The 18,844-nt window shown below is 43.3% G+C and overlaps 1 protein-coding gene across 8 annotated transcripts in view; it reads left to right on the top strand.

The window, feature by feature from the left end:
* Positions 1–18,844, top strand: part of DOCK10 (dedicator of cytokinesis 10) — a 135,718-nt gene that overhangs the window by 14,028 nt on the left and 102,846 nt on the right. For 6 of the 8 annotated variants that reach the window (XM_018913059.3, XM_018913065.3, XM_050978016.1 and 3 more), the window contains exon 1: positions 5,468–5,766. The exons of the other annotated variants lie outside the window; for them this stretch is intronic. In XM_018913059.3, the coding sequence (XP_018768604.3) occupies positions 5,602–5,766 (165 nt within the window). In that variant the 5' untranslated portion in view covers positions 5,468–5,601. Of the gene's footprint in view, positions 1–5,467; positions 5,767–18,844 lie in introns of those variants that run through there. 8 annotated transcript variants of the gene reach the window in all.

An 18,844-nucleotide genomic window follows, 5' to 3' on the forward strand; every position in this document is an offset into this window, starting at 1 on the left:
CTCCTCCCTAGAGGGTGCCACACGCCCGCCTTCTGCAGCCTCTGCTCGCAGCCCGGTGCCACCGGCCCGGTGGCACTGCTGGCGTTCTGCGGCCCGGTGCCACCGGCCCGGTGGCACTGCTGGCGTTCTGCGGCCCGGTGCCACCGGCCCGGTGGCAGTGCTGGCTCCTCCGGCCCGCAGCAGGGCGAGCATCGCTGGCTCTGGAAGGTGCAGTGAGCAGAAATGACCGGGCTGACTGGTTCAAGCAGCTCTCACACCGTCTCAAGCGTGTGCTCTCATTCCTGGGTTTCTGCTTACTGTAACCCGTGTGTTATCAATCGTTTGTGTTGGTCAAGGATAACTTTGTGAGAAGGAAACAGTGCCAAGATGAAACAGCTGTGAATGGTTCAGGATTTGTGCTGACCAGTTACTGCAGTAAATACCTGCTTTCCTGGGTCACTCAGGAGCAGCTGGTGGAAACTAAAGTATTAGAGCCTGTGTTTTCTCCTAGTCACTCCCTCTGCTGTTTGAGACCTCGGTGGTTTTGATATTTAACCATTTTTGCAGCAACACTTCAAGATACAGTGGATGAATGTTTTGAAGTGAGTGCAAGAGGGAAGTTATGAGTGGAAGGCACAGGTGCTATTTATGGTTTGTAGCACCTGTGACTGCATAAGCTTTCTTTAAAGTAAATATGAGATCCCCATGTGTCCTTTAAAGCACTTTTTTTTTTCTCCTCCCTCAAAAGATGTGGCAGCAGTGGTTCAGCCTAGCCCTGCACAGCCTCCTGTTCTCTGGGCTGTGTGTGAAAGGTTTGGGACATAACTTTTGGAAAGAGAAGACAGGGCTGCTCCTTGAGGTGTGTTGGAAACGCTGCCTCTGTGGCAGTGAGAGATGCCACACTAGCATGGCATCCTCCACATTGCTTTAAGGCTGTAGTCATAAGAAAAAAGTGCATGGAAAGACCTGAGCTTATACTCAGGTGTATGTACTTGTAGCTTTTCCTCATGTATAAAATGTGCAAGGAAAAGAGGCCTATCAATGAGGGTTTGTCTCATTAAGCTGCCTGCCATGAAGACCATCTCTGGGAGTACTGCAGGTGTCTGAGCTGGGTCTCTGTGCTCCTTGGGGCCAGTTGGGGTTCCCCTGTTTGTTTTGGTGTAACAGAGCATAAGAGTCTTTCAGACTTGGGTGTGTTTTTGCCCCTCTGCTTTCTTTGCAAGTGCCTTCAGGCCTTCATGGAAATAAATACTGGAGACAAAGACCTTTGCGAAGAAAATGTGTATCAGCTCTTTTTGTTTTGAAAGGGTGGGTGATGAATATTTAAGTGTTGAAAAATGAGACATGAGCTTACCAAAATATGAGTGATCCTTGTTTGCATCAAGGCAGAGACTGTAATTTTGTTGTCATGTCTTGCTTCAAATGTTTATCTGCTATTTGTATGGACTAACTTAAGAGAAGTTTCACTATAAACTGTGGGTCTATGTGTGGAGCTGTGGGTGACAGCCACTGGCCACTGGTGTTGTTTGTGTGCTGCTGGGGAGCTGCTCATCATCTGTTTACACATCGTATGATTTATGTGGAATGGGAACTTTAATGGTAACTTGTAATGGTGGCATGAGCCTTAGCACTTGTAACTGTGAGTTCTTCTTGCTTGTACTGCTATGCTGCCTTTAGTTCCTGCTGCTGGTTTGAGGCTTCTGTGGGCCAGACTAAACACACTGCTGTAAGCAGTTCCAGGGGTGTTCCTGTTCATTTTGAGGGCTCCTGGGCTCCCTTGCTACTGCTGCTTTAGGATTGTCACACTGCAAGAGCTTCTGTGGAGCTTCTCAGGATGTGTCATGCAAAAATACCGTGGAGAGGCAGGCTTGTTTCCCAGATTTAAAAAACCCAATAAAATGTTGCCTGTCATGCTGGCAGCTGAGAGGTCTCATGGCAAAGGGGGCCTCTAACCTGCATCCATCCTCCTTGTGGAGAAGAATGCAGCCTCCTTTAGGGGTAGGAGAAGGATCAGTGTTGAATTTGATAAGTCATCCTCTCACTAAAGGATCTTCTCCAACACTTGCCTTTCTGCCTGCCTCTTTAAAGCCCTCAGCTGAAGACCAAAATACCAATAGATTGTATCCTGTTTATTATGATCACAGGAATTCAAATGCCACAAAGAGCAAGGAAAATTAATGGAATAAAGTAAGCTGTGGGAAGGAAAACAGCTTTTAATGTGGTGTGCTAATGAGGTATGAAATAGGTGTGTAAGAAAATGTTTGGTAGCATCTTTAGAAACTCATGCAGTCTGCAGGAACAGAAATACAGGAATACTGTGGAAGAGAAATAACCCAGTGCTTGGAGGAGAAGGCATTTACTGTCTGGTACAGACTTAGTGCAAGAGAGAGTTTGCCTCCTCACACCCTGGCTGCCCTGTTGCAGAGCTGGCATCTCTTTCATGTGGAAGCTGGGGCTGGAATAGCTGTGAGCTCGAGGATACAGATGCCTTTGAACTCTGCTTTCTTATCATGGACTTTATAAGACATGGCAAGTGTGACCCACTTCTGTTCCTGCACAGCTCGGCTGCTACACAGAGCCAGCCCAGGGAGGTGCTGAGGACTGGGTCACTCAAGTCCTCTGGGTTAAAACAATTGTCTTGCCTGTCTAATTTTTCTTTTGCTTTTCTTCACTGAGTTGCCTTTAGCACTTTTCTTCACTGAGTGCCTTAGTTCCTTGTAGTTGCCTTCCCAGGCTGTCCCCACAAACCATGATGCTGCTGTCACATGTCTATGTAGCATAGCTAAAGGGAGTGGTGGATAAGAGTGGGGTGGGAGTGGGCAGTGGAAGGTTTCCAGTGTGCATATTCCTTAGCCCAGCATGGCTGCCAAAGCCTTCAGAATGGGGAATTAAAGAGTTGCTTGCACTAAGGAGTATTTTGCTTCCCAGGGGGTTTCACTGAATTTTGTTTCTGGATTAAAGTGCTAATTAACACAAAATAGTGCTGAATGCTTCACTGTAAGAGTAACTAACACTGTTGATAACTGGTATATAAACATAATGTATTCTAATGAGATCCCTACCTTTGTAAAACAAAGCTGTTGATACTCTGTATGTGTCCAGGCATTTTTAGTGGCTGGGAGGTTTCCTTTCCAATGATAGCTCATGCCTCTGTGAGATTTCCTTAAAACAGAAGAGATTTTTTTTTAGCTCCTCAGTGGTTTCTTTTCCCCTGTGCATTAGCTGTTTTTCAGTTCTTGAATTTTGATCAAGAGCTGGAGGCTACTTTTAGCTGGCTTTGGCTTGTTAGTTTACTTGCTTTCAGGCTAAGTTTCATTTTTCTCTCCAAAGTGCCAAAATGCCAAGATTGTGTCATTTCTACTTGTATCTAATAATAGCTTAATCCACAAATAATTGTAATGAAGTTACTAAGGCTACTGGCAGAGAATAGTGTGATCCAAAGACCCCTGGAATGAATGGGATTCCTCTCTGAGAACAAAGGGAAGCTTTGGGTCGAGCCCCAGGGTGCTGTTCCAGACACACGTGCGCACACATGTGCGACTGTGTTGGGCTGTGCTATGGAAACCAAATTTCAAAAAAGTGCTGCCAACTCTCCCAGCTGAGCCCTGGTGAGTGAAGGAGGAGGCTGTACAGACAGACAGGAGATGTGTTAGCAGCCTCCATGGCAGCAGAGCAGTTGCCATAACAGCCAGCAGCAGATGTTACCCAGGACTATATTGCTGCTGCTGGAATTGGAGTAGGAATGGAGGTGTCCCAGCTGCCAAGTGCATCCTTGGTGGGGCCAAGGTGTCATTTGCAGCTCTGGAGTAGGCAGGGGGCTGATGAAAGCACAAACAATAGCAGTAGCAGCAGGATTGCTGCTTTGGTGCAGGAATTACTCAGCTGTGCCACTGTGCCCTTGTAATCCCATTAGCAAAGTCAGACTAACAAGCATGGTAGGAGGCCCCCTCTGCAGGGTTTGCTGCTGGAGGGACAGGGACATCTCAACAGTGTGTGAAGGGTGTGCCCAGGAGGATCCAAGGGGAGGAAGAGCCAGGTGGATGCATTGGCAGGGCTGGGAATCAGGTTGTGCAGTGCCTGCCAGTGCTGCTGTTTTCCACATGCACTTAAAGCTGTTTGCTCTAAAGAAATAAAGGCAAGAAATAATGGTGATGAGTTTGTTGTTATTAAAGGACAGATCCAAAGGATTTACCTTTTCTGGGGAATGCTTTAATTAGAATTATGATGTCTTTTGCCAGATTTCTGAGCAATTAAACTCTACTTCAGCCCAGAAAAAGTACTTCCATAAGAAGTTTTCAGTGTAGTTCCTGGCTCAGATTGTGAAAGAGGGTATTATTTACAAATATCTCATTAACAGACGTTATAAAGCTGACGATGCCCCCGTGGGAATTGATGACAAAACTTTTCATGGCCTTCATTAGAAACAAAAACCTTTTGATGCAAGGTAAATATGGTTTTGGGTGCACACATAATAAAGTTATACATATTAGCTTAAAAGCAGCTGCTCTGGAAACCCTATTGGAAATTTTTAGTTTTCCTAATGTGTAGGAGAAATCCATTTTCTGTAGGTATTTTTAGTGCTAACTTCCTCTCCTGTGCTATTATCTTACACACTCTCCCATTAGTGCTTGCTGTGTTTCCAGGTCAGCCATGTGATTGCTGAGCATCCCTGCCTGCTTTTTGAATGACTTGCCAGGCAGGAGCCAGAGAGGCAAGTTGTTAGTGCTGGCTGCCAGCAGCAGCTTCCCCCAGCCTGCACACTGATAACACACAGAAACCCTCTCTTCTCACCCTCTGGGAAGGTCATCACTGTGTGGTTCAGAGTGAGACCCTGCCCCTGTGCAGGTGTGCAGATGTTTCTGTGTGAAGGCAGAAGGTTGTGTGCAGGAGCACAGAACAGCCCCACTGTTGAGAGGCATGTCAGAGCTGCTGCTTCGCCTTCAGCCATGGTTCTTTCAGCATGAGCTGGATGAGGCACCCAGATTTCTGCCTTTTTGCCACTTGTTACATTTACAACTCAAATGAACTTGCTGTGCTTCAGAAAATTGCAAGAAGTGGTGAAAATATTGTAGGCAAATCCCTCTGTGAGCTTTTTGTGTGTGTGTGGTAAAAAACCCCTTAGGCAAAGTGTTTTAAACCCAGCAGAGCTGATAATGAGAGTTAATAACTGTGCAGATATTGGCTTTTTTGCTACGTATGACTTTTTTAAGAAGGTATTTAAACTGATCCAGCCAGTTGCTGTGGATGCCTCTGTGTGTTTAATGAACAGCTGGCTCTTTTGAACTGGGAATTTTAATACTTTCAGTTCCATGAAACTGGAATCGGAGGAGGTGGATGATTGTACAGGAGAGGGAGTGCATTTTCTCATGTGAATTCAGGGGCAGGGAGGGAGGGAGAGGAAAGCATCGTAATATTGCGTGTGTTTCTGTTTCAGTGGATCAAATCTTTCCTCTGTCTGCATCCAAGCTATTTGGTTGTGATCAGATGATCAGAGCTCAAGGAAGCGATTGGAGAGCGAGCTGGCTGCAGCTGCACTGTAGGCTGTTCTCAGGGACAAGGAGCCACTGTTTTTCAAACATAGCATAAACATAGAAGTTATTTTGTAGGCTTCAGGATGCAGATATGGGTTGTGCTGCCAGCATTGTTCTGCTCCAAGCCTTTCGTTCTGTGGTACAGAGGAACTGTCCACATATCTGCAGGCGCCGGCGACGAGAGGAGTTGTCACATGAAATTCTGCCGCTGGATAGTGATGATGAAATGAGCAGACCCAGGACTCTCATCATAATGGTATGGTACACTTTAACACCAAGAGAGAGGTGACAGAATTATTATTGCAGATGTTATGTGATGATTTTTTTTCCTTTGAGTTTGTATTTGTAGAGAGAGAGCACTGACAGGCAGTTTGTCAGTTCGGTTCGTTTGTTGCTAGATTTGCTGTATCTGTCATGCTACTTTATTGGTGAAGCTGTAAGCTGCACGTGGGCTCTGTGTAAAGTAAATGTTCTTTTATTTAATTGTTGGTGGGGTTTTTTGTGAGACATGCAGCACTGGAGCTGGTAGTGTGGTTATGCTTTATTTCAGACTTGGAATTCCAAACGGCAGACAGACAGCTTAGGAAGTGTTTGCTAAGTCTGTTCATCATAAAAACAAAAACAAACCCAAAAGCCAAACAAAACAAAAAAAACCCCAAGCTTTACTTGCACCCAAGATGCAGTTGGAATTCATATGAAGTTATATGCAAATAAACTCCCATATATCTTTGCCTCAAACAGTTTGCAGCAGCACAATGTTTGCTGGATCACTGCTTTCCGGGTTACTGAGTTGCCTCTGTTCTTTAATGAAGGAGGGCTTGAAAGGCTGTCTGTCTCTGAGCGTCATTTTCTTCCTGAAATAAATTTTTATTTTGTCATGGGAATATAATAAGCACTATAGGTTTATTAGAAATAAGCAACTGGGTTGTTCCTGATTATAAATCACTGTTTCAGAATGAGGAATACACTTACTGCCCAGTTACTGCTCTTCCTTGCCAAATACACAGATGGTGAGCATTTCCAGAACCCTGGAGTGGTTTGCATCTGAGGTGGCAATGATTTGTTACTCTGTGGCTATCACTTGATAAAAATATTACAAAGACACTCAAAATAATATTTTTGTCTGTTTGTCAGGACACTCATTTATATCATTTAAGTGGTAGAAATTTGATTAAGTTCAAAGCGCACTCCCATGGTACTCTGATCCCACACAGGGCTGTAACTTAGTGGTAGAGGGTGCCATTAGAGAATTTAATAGCTGTCCTGAGCAGCTGTTTTGAGTTAGAGCATTGCTGCCCATGCAGAGGTGTGTGGTGCAGTCATGGCAACGATAGTAGCGAGGACCCAATCTCACAGTGCTCTATCTATCAGCTGAGGGTATTCTCCAGTGCAGGGGGGAGTTACATGGTCATAAGGAGAAAGAAAATTGATTTCATCATTGTCAATCTGATGTTAAAGCTTCTTTTGCTCTAAAAGTATCTATGTCTATACAACAAACTTTTTTTTTCCCCACTTAAATGGTTAAATAAGTGACCTCAACAGTGTTTAAATGAATAAATGGGTTCTTCCTGGTAGTAAATTCAAGCATGATGAAGTGAGAAGTGTCTGGAAGCACATCTGAGTGTATGGATCATCTGTCTAACTTGCTTCAGTCCTTGAAGAAAAGGGTAGTCTTGGGTGTTGTGGCAGCAAACCCTGTGCCTGCCTTGCCAAACCCAGAAACACTCATCAGCAGCTTGAGCTGTGTTTCTTTATGTGCTAAGGTCCTGAGATCAGGGCTCCAAGAGCAAAGGTCCCTGGGCTCTCAGGGAGGTGAGGCTTTACCCTGCAGTGTGCAGGAGAGACATTCTGGTCAAGGTGATGTGTTACCTGATGCTGGATGTGGGCTCTGAGCACCTCAAACTCATTCCCCAGCTGTGCTAACAGGGGCTTAGGTTTTCTGTCAGTGGTTAATGCACTGGTGCTTGTCCTGCCAAAAGGCTGCCCTTCCCCAGGAGCTTTGTTGGGATCATTTTCTCCTTCTCAGCCCCTTTGAGAAGAGGAGGAGGAGTGGTCCAGCCCTGTCCTCAGGATGTGTATTATTACCATGCTTTTGTTTTGAAGCAGTAAATAGCTAAATTAATGTAAATATCTAAATGAATTTGCCATCAAACTTTGGAGTTAGGCTTAGGAATGATGTGGAGACTTGGCAAGCTGAGAGAAAAGTGCTGCTTCAGAGCACTTTGTGGCAGAATGGATGGTCCTGTTTCCCTCTGAATTCATGTTAGTTGAAAGAACAGCATGTTAAAGAGAGCTGGAGGCTACTGGGCCTTAATACAACACGTTATGGTCCCAACAAATTGGTTTTTCCCCTGGGTCTGTTGTAGATCATTGAGGATTATGTCTGGATAATAGAAAGGAGGCAACTATGTAGATGAGCAAGAGTGTTTGGTTCCCAGTGCCATTATGCACATTTGCAGATGCCAGGAGCTACACTGATCCAAATGAGATTCCCAAGTGCTCATGTCTGAGGGCAGTGAGTAACTGGAGTGCCCAAAGATGAGAGGTGAGGAAATCTCAAATGCAGAATGCCAGGAGTACACTGATGGGCCTGGGTGTCATCATTTGGCTCCTGCCAGCTGAAGATCTGGCGTTCTGTCTGTTCATGCCTTCAGGTGAAAGGGTCTTCCTCTGTAGCTTGTGTGCCACTGTCTCTGTGCCCTGCTGAAAGTGGGAGCCTTTGGTATTGATTTCAGGAGACAAACTATGCCTTCTGGTTGAACAGCTTTTTGGAGCCACCAGGCTCTGTGGTCTGTTCTTGCAAGTTAGCCTGTCCTGTGTGTAGCAAAAGTAACAGAAAGCAACCCTGAACCAGAGAGAACAGCAGTCTACCTAAAATACTTCAAGTAAATAAACAGCTCTAGGGACGTGCCCCATTTTCCTTTGTTAGTCACTGAAGAGGAGCATCCTGGTAGGATATTCTTCTAGGAGTTGTTTTTGCCAGTGGCACTCCCAACAGGAGATTCTGTGGGTGCACTCTATGAGAAAAGAAAGGAAGAGGTCCCAAGCAGAGCCTCCAGCTATTGCCTAATGGCTACCTAGTAATCGCTGTGTGAAGCCTTTAGGCATCACAGCAGGCATTTCTAACATTCTGGTCCTTGCAGAACATGAGGATCGATGTCTTTATTCAGAGAAAATTTTTTTCTTCTGTTTGTTAGTTTAGAAATCTGGTTTTGCCCTTAGGCAAGACAGATAAGTCATTAGTTTTAGATCTTGACTGGATCCACAGAGCTGGGAGAGATATTGGAAAGGGAAAATTGTGAATTCTCTGTCAATTACTATGGTGTGTCATCTTCTCTTGGATGAAATCCTGTACCAGAGTGTGCCAGAGACATGGAAAGTAAGTGTCCAAACAACCTCTAATATAGTGTACAAGTTCAATCAATTTGTTCAGTGACAGTGATTTAATTGACCCTTGTGTTCTGTTCCTTTAAGAGCATGTCTGCCAGAACTGGCTTTCAAAATAAGACTGAGATGCTGAGGTTTGAGGTACTAAAACCCCTTCTAGAGTGAATGCAAATGGCTGTACATGCTGTTTCCACAACAAAAAGGAGAAGAGGAAGATGCCTGAAGGAAGAAAATGAAGTACATGGGTTATGTTTGGTGTTTTAAGGGGGGCACTAACATTCAAGATGATGGTTTGCATTTGGAACTTGTGACTTGAAGTTGAGCTTTATCTAGCAGGTCATTCTTTGGGTTTACTCATGCAATTTATTACAAACTGTGCCAGCTGAGGTTTGTGTAATAAGAGGATATGATCCTCTTATATGATTTGTGTATTTGAGGATATGATCCTACTTTCTCCCACCCCCAGCTTTCCTGCCCTGGGTAATCAGCTACATAAAAATGTAAAAATTTTTTTGCATCTTGAATAAAATAGTGTAACTTGAGCTGACTTATTAGCTTGAACACAGCAATATTCACTTCATTAATGATGCCCAAGCTGCTTCTCAGGTCACATCACATAGTTAGTAAATTAATTTTTACTCTTCTAAAAGCAGTAGAGAGAACAGAAGCATGGCTTTGAGAATTTTCCATCATCTGGTATTGAAGTTTGCCTCCAGAACTGTGTTCCTTAAGTTTTGTTGTACAGTCTGTGTTAATTTTCTACTTTTAGTTGAAATAATTTTGTCCACTCATTTCATTTGTATACATTTCTCTCCTGAAGGCCTATGCAATATGAGTGCTATCAATGGCTGGCAGCTCTAGGAATTGCAGGATCTCTGACTCATAACTTACTGGTTTTGAATGTGGCAATGTGTCTGTGTATACTCAGATGTGGGGAATTGCAGTGCCTTTTGGAGGTTCAACCCTGGGGACAGAAGGGTGTTCCTCTCTTGCAATGTCTTGGAGGAGGGATTGTCTTTGCAAAGCAAGATTACCCAGAGCTGCAAAATGAAAAAAATCAACTTCAAAATTTTCATGACTTCTTAGCTCAAGTCAGTAGCTTCAATGTATAATACACTTTTAAGCAATCATAAGCATATGGAGCTTTATTTGACCTTAACTTCCACTTCAGCACTTGACCTCAGCAGGAACAGAAACAGGCCCACGTTTGAATAAATGAATAACATTGGAGTGTAAAGAGGAGAAGTAGTAAGTGATGCACAAAGTGCAGTTCTGCTTCAGAGTAATTCTGGCCACTGCTCTTGTTGCCATTGCAGCTGCTCTGTGTTGTGCCCAGTGCCCTCAGGCCTGTGAGTGGCTACAGTGACTGCCAGCCCTTCCTTCCCCTGGGCACCAGGGACAGTGTCCCTTGCTGCTCCTCAGCAGGATGTTGGGTTTGTTTTGGTGTTCACCTCTTCAGACAGCAGCTGTGGCTCTGGGTACAGTTTCTTATATGCAGAGGGGAGGAAATGTGGGTCAGTTTTCATTCCTCAGTGTTGCAGTACCATGTAGTGTATGCATGTGTTTCAAGAAAAGCTGGTGTTAAAAGTGGCCTTTTACCACTGAGCAAATCTTCTCCATCTGACTTTGGTACTCTGAGCAATGTTTTATATAGCTTTCACTTCTTATTAGTGTTTCAGCAATGTGTATAGGATGACAGTGTGTGAAATGTAATTATTATGAATGTGTTAACCAAATTTTTTATGACAGCTTATGAAGAGTGTGGGCTCAAAGCAATAAAGTGATGAAAACATTCTCCTATATATGAGGAATCTATTCTCTTTTTTTCTAGGGAAAAAAGAGAGAAATAAGCTATTTCTATTTAAGCAATGCCTATCTGAAAGAGTAGGATATAAATTAAAGAGGCACAGAAAGTCTGTAAGTCTCAGTCCTTGGGAATGCTTTGGGAAGGTGATTTATGCATTTCACAAAAATCCCAATTTAGGATGTGTGTTCAAAATACTACTTGAGAGAGAAGAAAATTGACCTATAGAAAGGCAAGGGAACTTGATTAAAGCCAAGAATACAAAGAGAGAAACCAACCTGCACAAGACAAGCAGGAAAAAGCCAAGTCAGGTTTTTCAGGCTTTGGCCATCTGCAGGCACAGTGCTGAGGCACAGGCACATATGCAGACAGAGCTGTGCACACACATGCCTGCTTTGTCACAGGTTTGTCAGTGATGCTCTGCAGTTCAGCTTGGCTCCAGCTCTCAGGGGCTTTAGCAAATGCAAGCTTTCTGTATTTCCCTTTGGCATTTTGCTCTTTGGATCGTCACACAGAGGAAGGTAGGAGAGTTAAGAAGATGATCCCAGTGATCTGTGTAGTCTGGGATCTTGGAACTGGGTGAGCAGTGGTTCTAGTAACCTGAAGCTCTCTACATGGTGTGGTGCACTCATACACCAAGTCAGCCACAAGCACGGATTTTGCATTTGTTTGTGTGTCTCCTGTGTTTATCATAATATTAAATACTTGAATTAATTATAACAAAAAGATAAACTGAATAATAATTAAGATACTAACATAGATTAAAATGCCTAGACACAGGATGAACCACCTAAAGTAATGTCTTTGAAGCTCTGGAGACTTGATTTGTAATGCATTTCACACAGAATTTAGTAGAGGTATTTTCTTTCATTTTGACAGTAGACAATGTAGTGTTGGATAGAAATATAAAACATGTATGTGTGTGTTTGGGACCAGCAGCCTTAGGTATAACTTCAGAGTATCTCTGGGCTTTTTTATGCATGTCTTGAGCTGCACAAGGAGTTCCAGACTCATGATTTTGTTCAAATAATTTGGATTTTTGCTTCCCCCAGGCAGGTTTTGGTATTAGGATGTGTGGCTGCTGCTGGCACGGTACTGACCAGGCTGTGGGAGTGGCTTAGGCTGATACTTCATATCTACATAATTTATCTAATTGAGTGATAACAGGGATAAAACTGCTGCAGTGTCTTGGCTGAGAAGCAGGTGGTTCCCTGCTCCCTTACATTAGGCAGAATTCACCCTCTGAGTGTAGCAGCACTGTCACTGCCCATAGCTCACAGGAGGCAGGCTGGGGCAGCACAGGCAGTCTGTCTTGCCAGAGGAGTGCAGAATGACCCTGAGGTGCCCCATTCCCACTCCCAGCACAGGTGTTGGCACTGCATTACCAGTGAGAGCATTCCTGCAGGGATCCACTGCTGGAGCACCAACCTGCGGTGGGCAGGGCAGCTGGACAGCCTCTGCCTGGCAGGGACAGTGGCACCAGGGACAGTGGCAGTGCGGTGGCAGCAGGGACAGTGGCACCAGGGGCAGCAGCACTCACATCTGACCGTGTGCTCGCTGTCCCTGGCCCAGGCTGTGGCAGACTGGGTCTCTCTGGCTGAGTTAGGGGAGTTGCAGCTGCTTCCAGAAGAGCACAAAGGAACAGTACATAAAGCTCGTGCTTTCAGAAAGTGGTATTAGTGCCAGCTCTCAGCCCTTGCCTCTCTCTGGCCTTAACTCACTGCTGGCTGCAGCCCTGAGAGCTGGGCTGGGCTTTCTTTTTCCTGCTGTTGTCAATTCAGAGTCCTCAGAGCAGCACTGAACTGGATTTAGATGCATATGGCTGAGTCCAGAGTCCATTTTGGGCCTTTGGCCACAAATATGGGATATTGATTTAGCTTGGAAGCAGTTGTGCCCTGTAAGAGGCATGCTGAGTGCAGAAGGGAGCCATAAAGACACAGGGCCCTCAGAGAGCACTGGTCAGCCAAAAGCACTGCCAAAGGAAGAGCTGCTGGCAGGGAGGGCTGTTGAGGCAAAGACAATGTGTAAGAGAGGAAGAGTTAAGTGATGAGAGAGAAGCCAAGAGGGAAATTTCTTCTCATCTGGAATTAAATAGGCACACTGCTGTTAAACTTTGGTCAGATACTTGGTTTTAGAGGGTACCCACCATTGCTCTGTTGATATATCATATTCTAGTGCTGCTTTTTCCCTCCCACCTTGTTTTCTTCAAAAGCTTTGGTTTTACTTCAAAGTGAATATGCCTCTTCCTCACTGATATGAAATTCTTCTCCCTTGCTCTTCTTCCATTTCCCCCTTCCCAAAGTGTAAAATCTGCTTTGACTTCAGCATAAATATGCTCCATTCCCCTCCCCTGCCTGGATTGGAAATCTGCATGGAGTGCAACAGAACTGTTCCTGATATTTCTCACTCCCGTGAAATTTCTCCTTTACAGCACCAATCTTAATACACTTGCTTTAAACCTAGTTCAAATAAACCAGAATGCCAGTTTAGCACATTTCAGACAAAAGCATTATGCAAAGTTTCACTGCTCTTGAGAGACAGAGCTATATCTCTGAACCTTTATCTCCATGCTTCATACTCTCCCACCCATCAGAACTATTTGGTTTTGGTGTCTGTGGAGGGTCTCTGTTGCTCTGTAAAGCAAGGTCATGTGGTAACAGGAGTCACTTCTCTCCATAGCAGCTGCTCGACCCTTCCACCATCAGCTGTGCAGAAAGATGAGTGGATGATTAGATACTGTGAATGCACCTGCAGCATAAAATTAAGTGTGTTCAACTGTGGGCTGCAGAACCTGGTGTGGGTGGCTTTGTTCTTGGCTTTTTCTGTGCATCTCATGGGGATTCCCACCTGATCTCTTCTTCTCAAAGAAGAGATTCTGACTGCTAGATTACGTTTCCTGAGCCATACGGGGTTTGATGAAAGGCAGCAGTGCTTCATGAACATCAGCTGCCTGCTGTCATTGTGGGGGTGAATACAGACCAGCTCCAGCTTGCAGCATCTCCTGTGGTGGAAGGGGAGCTGGACAGACACAGGCAAATGGTTTTGATGTCCCCTTGAACAAAGAGATGTTTGTAAAGGCAAAACACAGGATTCCATTTCTAGGTCTATGCAGCGTTTCAGTGAGTTTGAGGATGTCAGCTACTACTGGCAACTCTACTTTTATGAGTAAAACAAAAATTACCTGCTGAAGTCCTGAACTGAACTTTTGTTCCCTGCAGTAATGTTGTTCAGGAATATAGGAGCAGGTTTGTTATCTTCAGATGTGTCTGGAGCTAAGGAAGATGAAGGAAAATGCACTGTCAAGGAATGTGGGAACCATTCCTGGCCTTTCAGCTTTAAATCACTTCCTTGAATAATTAAGGCTTCCAGCTTGAATGAGTGATTGGAGTGAGAAATACCACAGTAGTGAAAGGATTAGGATGCAGCATCAGAAAGCAAGTCACATGAATACTTCAGGATGTTTTGGGTGGCAAGGGTTTGACATCATCTCAAGGCACTATTCCAAGTCCAGTCCAGCTGAAGCTGGCTCAGACCATGGGCCATGATCTCCTGTGCCAAGGTGTGGTAGCTGTACACATGTGCACACATTTCCAGTCAGACAGAAACTGATTGTTTCATTGTTCTGGGGCTGAATTGTTTCTCTTATTTAAAACTCTAAGTAAATATATTCTATAAAAATGTACTTTCATTAGCCTGTTAATGTGGTGCCTCTTCAGAACAAAATGTTATTTTCTGTCCAAACAGAAACTATGTGCAATATCTTACTTTACAATTGCTGTCTGTTAATAATTATTGACAATTTGTGGTTAGCTTAAAAAATAATAGATTCTCTGTGTGTGGTTTTCAATGAAAAATAGCCATTGTGATGTTTGTTGGACTTTCTGCCTCAGGGATTATTCTGAGTGCAGTGTATGGAGCCAGTACAATTGAATACTTCGTGTCTTTGGTGTTTGTTTTTCCTCACTTCTCGTCTGTCAACTGCTGTGCTCATTTTCTTTTCATTAGTATTGATACTTGCATGAAGATGAGTCAGCCAGATTCAGTTCTCAGTTAAATGTGTGCAAATCCAGCAGAACAAGGTTTTGACTTAAAGCAGTAAACCAGATCAGAAGTTTAATTCTGTGCTGCTTGCATGTTTCTCTCTCCAAAAAAAAGAAATCATGAAGTGTAGAGTGGAAAATGTGTGTGGCCTGGCTGGATCAGTCAGAGATTGGCTCTGAAAAGGGGATGCTGGGAGTTGAACATCATGCCACCAATCACTCATGACTTTCTTTGGCGTTTCAAGGAAGGGTTTGGTGTTATTACCTTGATGTTTTCCACAGGTTGTGACTTATGTGCTAAAATTAGCTTGTGCAGAGTATGAGCCTTAGCAGTAAAGAGATTAATTACTGAAATGTGGATTCCTGGAACCAGATGCTCCCCCATTGTCTGAGATGTTTCTGCCATTAGTAAATTATGTGCAAGCATTCATTGCAGCCATCACTATAGGAGATCTGATCTTAATGAGATTACAGGGAAGTTCTTGGGAGAAACTGCTCTTGGAATTGGGCCTATTCTTTCTCATTTTTGGATCCTTCTCTATTATGGCTTGAAGTTAAAGAATAAAAACTGCTCACACAGCTGATCTTTCTTTTCAGTGCATTATCCCTTTCCCTATCTTTATTCTCCCATGAGCTTGAGGAGAGCTTTTCTCACCTCCCTAGAGCTCCCCAGAAAATGCATCCAGCTGCCTGTTTGGTCTCTCCACCTGCCAGGTGGTGCTTGAGCCTGACTTTGCTCATCCCAGCTGTGACTCTGCTCGGCTTTTGCAGGGCTCGAGTTCCTCCAGCTATTGTCCACTCTTTGTCAGCTCTTTGGTTTTAAGCAAGGGCACAGCCCTTGAGGAGGTGCAGTGATCTAAGCAGTTACCTAGTAGCTTGTTTGTTGCCAAGAATGTCCAGTTCCTTTGGCCTTTCAACCTTGCAGCTGGCTCTCCTTTTATCTTGAACTGGGCTGTTAGGAAAGAAACCAAAGCCTTGCTTGCTGTCTGCTCCCAGGTGTCAGACATGTGCTCCAAAGGACATCCTCCAGATGAACGTGAGCATCACATGGCAAAGGGAAAGCAATCCTAACCTTGAATCTGGTGCACCCAGCAGGAAACACTCACTGTTGCTTTGCACTTTCCAGCATTTCAATACACAATATATTTTGTTGTTCATGATGCAGCTGATTCTTCATGATGACCATTTGCCCCTTGTAGCACCTGATTTTATTTGTGGTGACAGTGCAGCAAAGGCATCACTTGGTGGGGGACTCGTGACTGAGTGTTTGTGTATCTGTCACCTGCTTTTGTTCAGAAACCCTCTGACCAAGCAGCTCTGACAGACAGCATGCTCATTCCTCAAACTCATCTGCAAGTGCAAAATATTTTAGCAGAGTGTATGGAAGTGTACAGAATACTCATAAACATAGCTTGAACTGAAGAACTATTGGGAAATAATATAAATGTTTACTAACATGTGCTTAATTCTGCTTTTTATATAAAAAATTAAAGTGAATCCAAGCCTGGAATTAAACTAATATGTTTTAGCCTGTTCTCTCTGAATCTAAATGAAACTGTAAGTATCAGTTAATAAAATGTAGTTCTGAAATGTTTTACTGTGTTAAAAAAGCCAATTCTTGAAGAATACACCAAAGCAGACCTGCCCAGATGAAATGTTTGAGATGAGCTGACATAAAAGTTTGTACCAGTTCCCACTGAGAAGTTTCTTTGCACAGTATTTTTAAGCTGCCAAAAGCTTTAGTACATGCTAAGTGCTTGCCAGTTTTTCCTTTCTAAAAGAACTCAAAGGCAATTTTAAGTTACATGAGCCTAAAGAAAGAATCTGAATCTGTGGCTAAACATTGTGTTGTGTAAAATGCATTCAAAAGACAACTGTATTTCTTGGAAATACTGTCAAAAAAGGTTTTGTTCCTACAGAAGGAGGTGTCTGCAGTGTTTCAGGCAGAACAAGGAGCTGAGTGAGGAGAAACTGCAGCAAACTCTGCTTTATTTCCCATCCACATCCTTTTCTGGCACTTGTTTATGCCTGGCTGTAGTGTGTATTTGGAGGAAATCAGAAGTTAACCTTTTAGTTTCTGATTTTCTGACCAATTCTTTTGATTCCAGCTCAAGTGGCGCTTAATAGAAACAAGAGTCATGATGTTCGAGCAATTTCCCAGTAAAAGGGAATTTTTTGGACTTTCCAGAATTTCCATATTACAAACCCCCCAGAATTTCCAAATTAAAAAAGGACTTCTTGGTACAGAGTCAGTTGTCAGTGACCAGTTCAGGGTTGGTATCAGGCCAGAGTGAAGGTGCAAACAATTGTGTTTGTGTGTTGGGTACAAAGAGCACAATATGGGAGGGGGGAGGAACACAAGGGGAGGAATACTGGCTTATCCCACTGGAGAAAATCATCCAGAAAGGGTTGAAGGAAGAGCAATCACTATGATTCAGCTCTCTGTCTTGCAGGGGCTGGGAGCTGGAAGCTTAGAGCAGCTTTACTGTGTTAAAAACGACATCATTTTGGAGCTGTTTTCCAGCTCACTGAGAAATCGTAAATAAGTTTTGATTTTTGGTCTAACCTTGGATAGAAGAGTTCTCTAGCAGCTTCTTGGGAGGCCTTTAATACCTCACAGAATTCAGACAGACTTACAGGAATTGGAATATTGCAGAGAAGGGTGAGGAGAATCAGCAAAATTAGCCCATGACTGCATTTGTCCATAAGGAGTGGACCTGGACTTGCCTGAAAAATAACTCTCAGGGGATATGATGAAAGTCATACAAATCAGGAGTGGTCAGATGCATGTAAGCTTTGCTTGCAGTTTTTTTCTCAGAAAAGTGAGAGAAGATGGACTAGGGATCATCAAATTAAACTTATGGGGGACATGTTTTGGGGGAAAAGTATACAGAAATTAAAACTGAATTTCCTTGCCACAAAATGTGTAGGTTTGAAGAATGGCTGCAAAAATTTGTGAGAGAAAAGTCTTTGAGGGCTTGTAAATAAGCTGCTGGTGTCTCAGGCTGGGAACCTGCATGAGTGCAGACTGAAAGGAGGGGGTATTCAGGAGAAATTCTGTTCCAATGACCAAGTTCTGTACTTCTACCTAAGCACCTGCTTAGACACAAGGGCAGAAATGTGGTTTAAATCCTACTTGTTATGACTGTGCTTACAAAAACTGGAATTTGGCATGGGATAACTGAAGGAGTACAATCTGATGGATTACATTCTATCTCTTTTTTTGGTCAAGGTTACATGTAGTTTTAATGGCTCACTCAGGGACCCTAAGCACTGCCACTTGGGTATTTTCCTTATAGGTTTTGCCTTCTTATTTTGGTAATACTGAAGATTGCATATTTTTTTTTATGTCTCAATTAGGATAAGCAGGTTTTAATTAAGAAATTAATCACAAACACCTGGAAAGGTGAAATAATTCTCTAGGTTTACAGAAAGTTATGTCAGAGTGAGAAATACCATATCAGATGTTGGCACAATTTGATGATGTTTTATTTTCTGTGTTCCAGGAGAACAAAAAAAGAAGGGCAATGTCAAAAGGACACAAATTGTCTTTCTCTCTTTTCCACACATGAGATTTAATTAATGTAAATCTGTCTTGCAGAGTTTTATACTTCACACCTTTTTTTTCTAAAATGAAAAAATAATCTTGCTTATTTGCTTTTGAAATTTGTGTGCTTTTTGTCTCTTCCACAATGCCATTATTAACTTTCAATTATAGGATCCAGATGATTAATTATTACATGCAGTTGTTTTCTCAATTGCTTGAGATACCCACAGGCACTAGAGGAGGGTGTACAGGATTTGTGACATTGATTGTAAGTTACAAATATATGATATCAAACACAATAATGATTGTAGAGTCAGCTTGCACATGTGTGGAGGAGTGTTTTAGTGTAAAAAAAAAAAAGAAAAGAAAGGGAGAGGATTCTAGGATATTTTATATCAATATTATAGCATTGCAGATGGTGGTTGTGACCTTGAGTAAATGAGTTGCCCAGCCTCCTTTTGCTTCAGTTATTCCAGCTGGAGAATTGGGTGAAAATGTGGATTCTCTTTATAAGCCAGATGTGTTGATCTGAGGTTTCTCTTAGTAAAGAAAAAGA

The sequence above is a fragment of the Serinus canaria genome, chromosome 9 (assembly GCF_022539315.1).
Source record: "Serinus canaria isolate serCan28SL12 chromosome 9, serCan2020, whole genome shotgun sequence".
NCBI classification, from domain to species: domain Eukaryota; kingdom Metazoa; phylum Chordata; class Aves; order Passeriformes; family Fringillidae; genus Serinus; species Serinus canaria.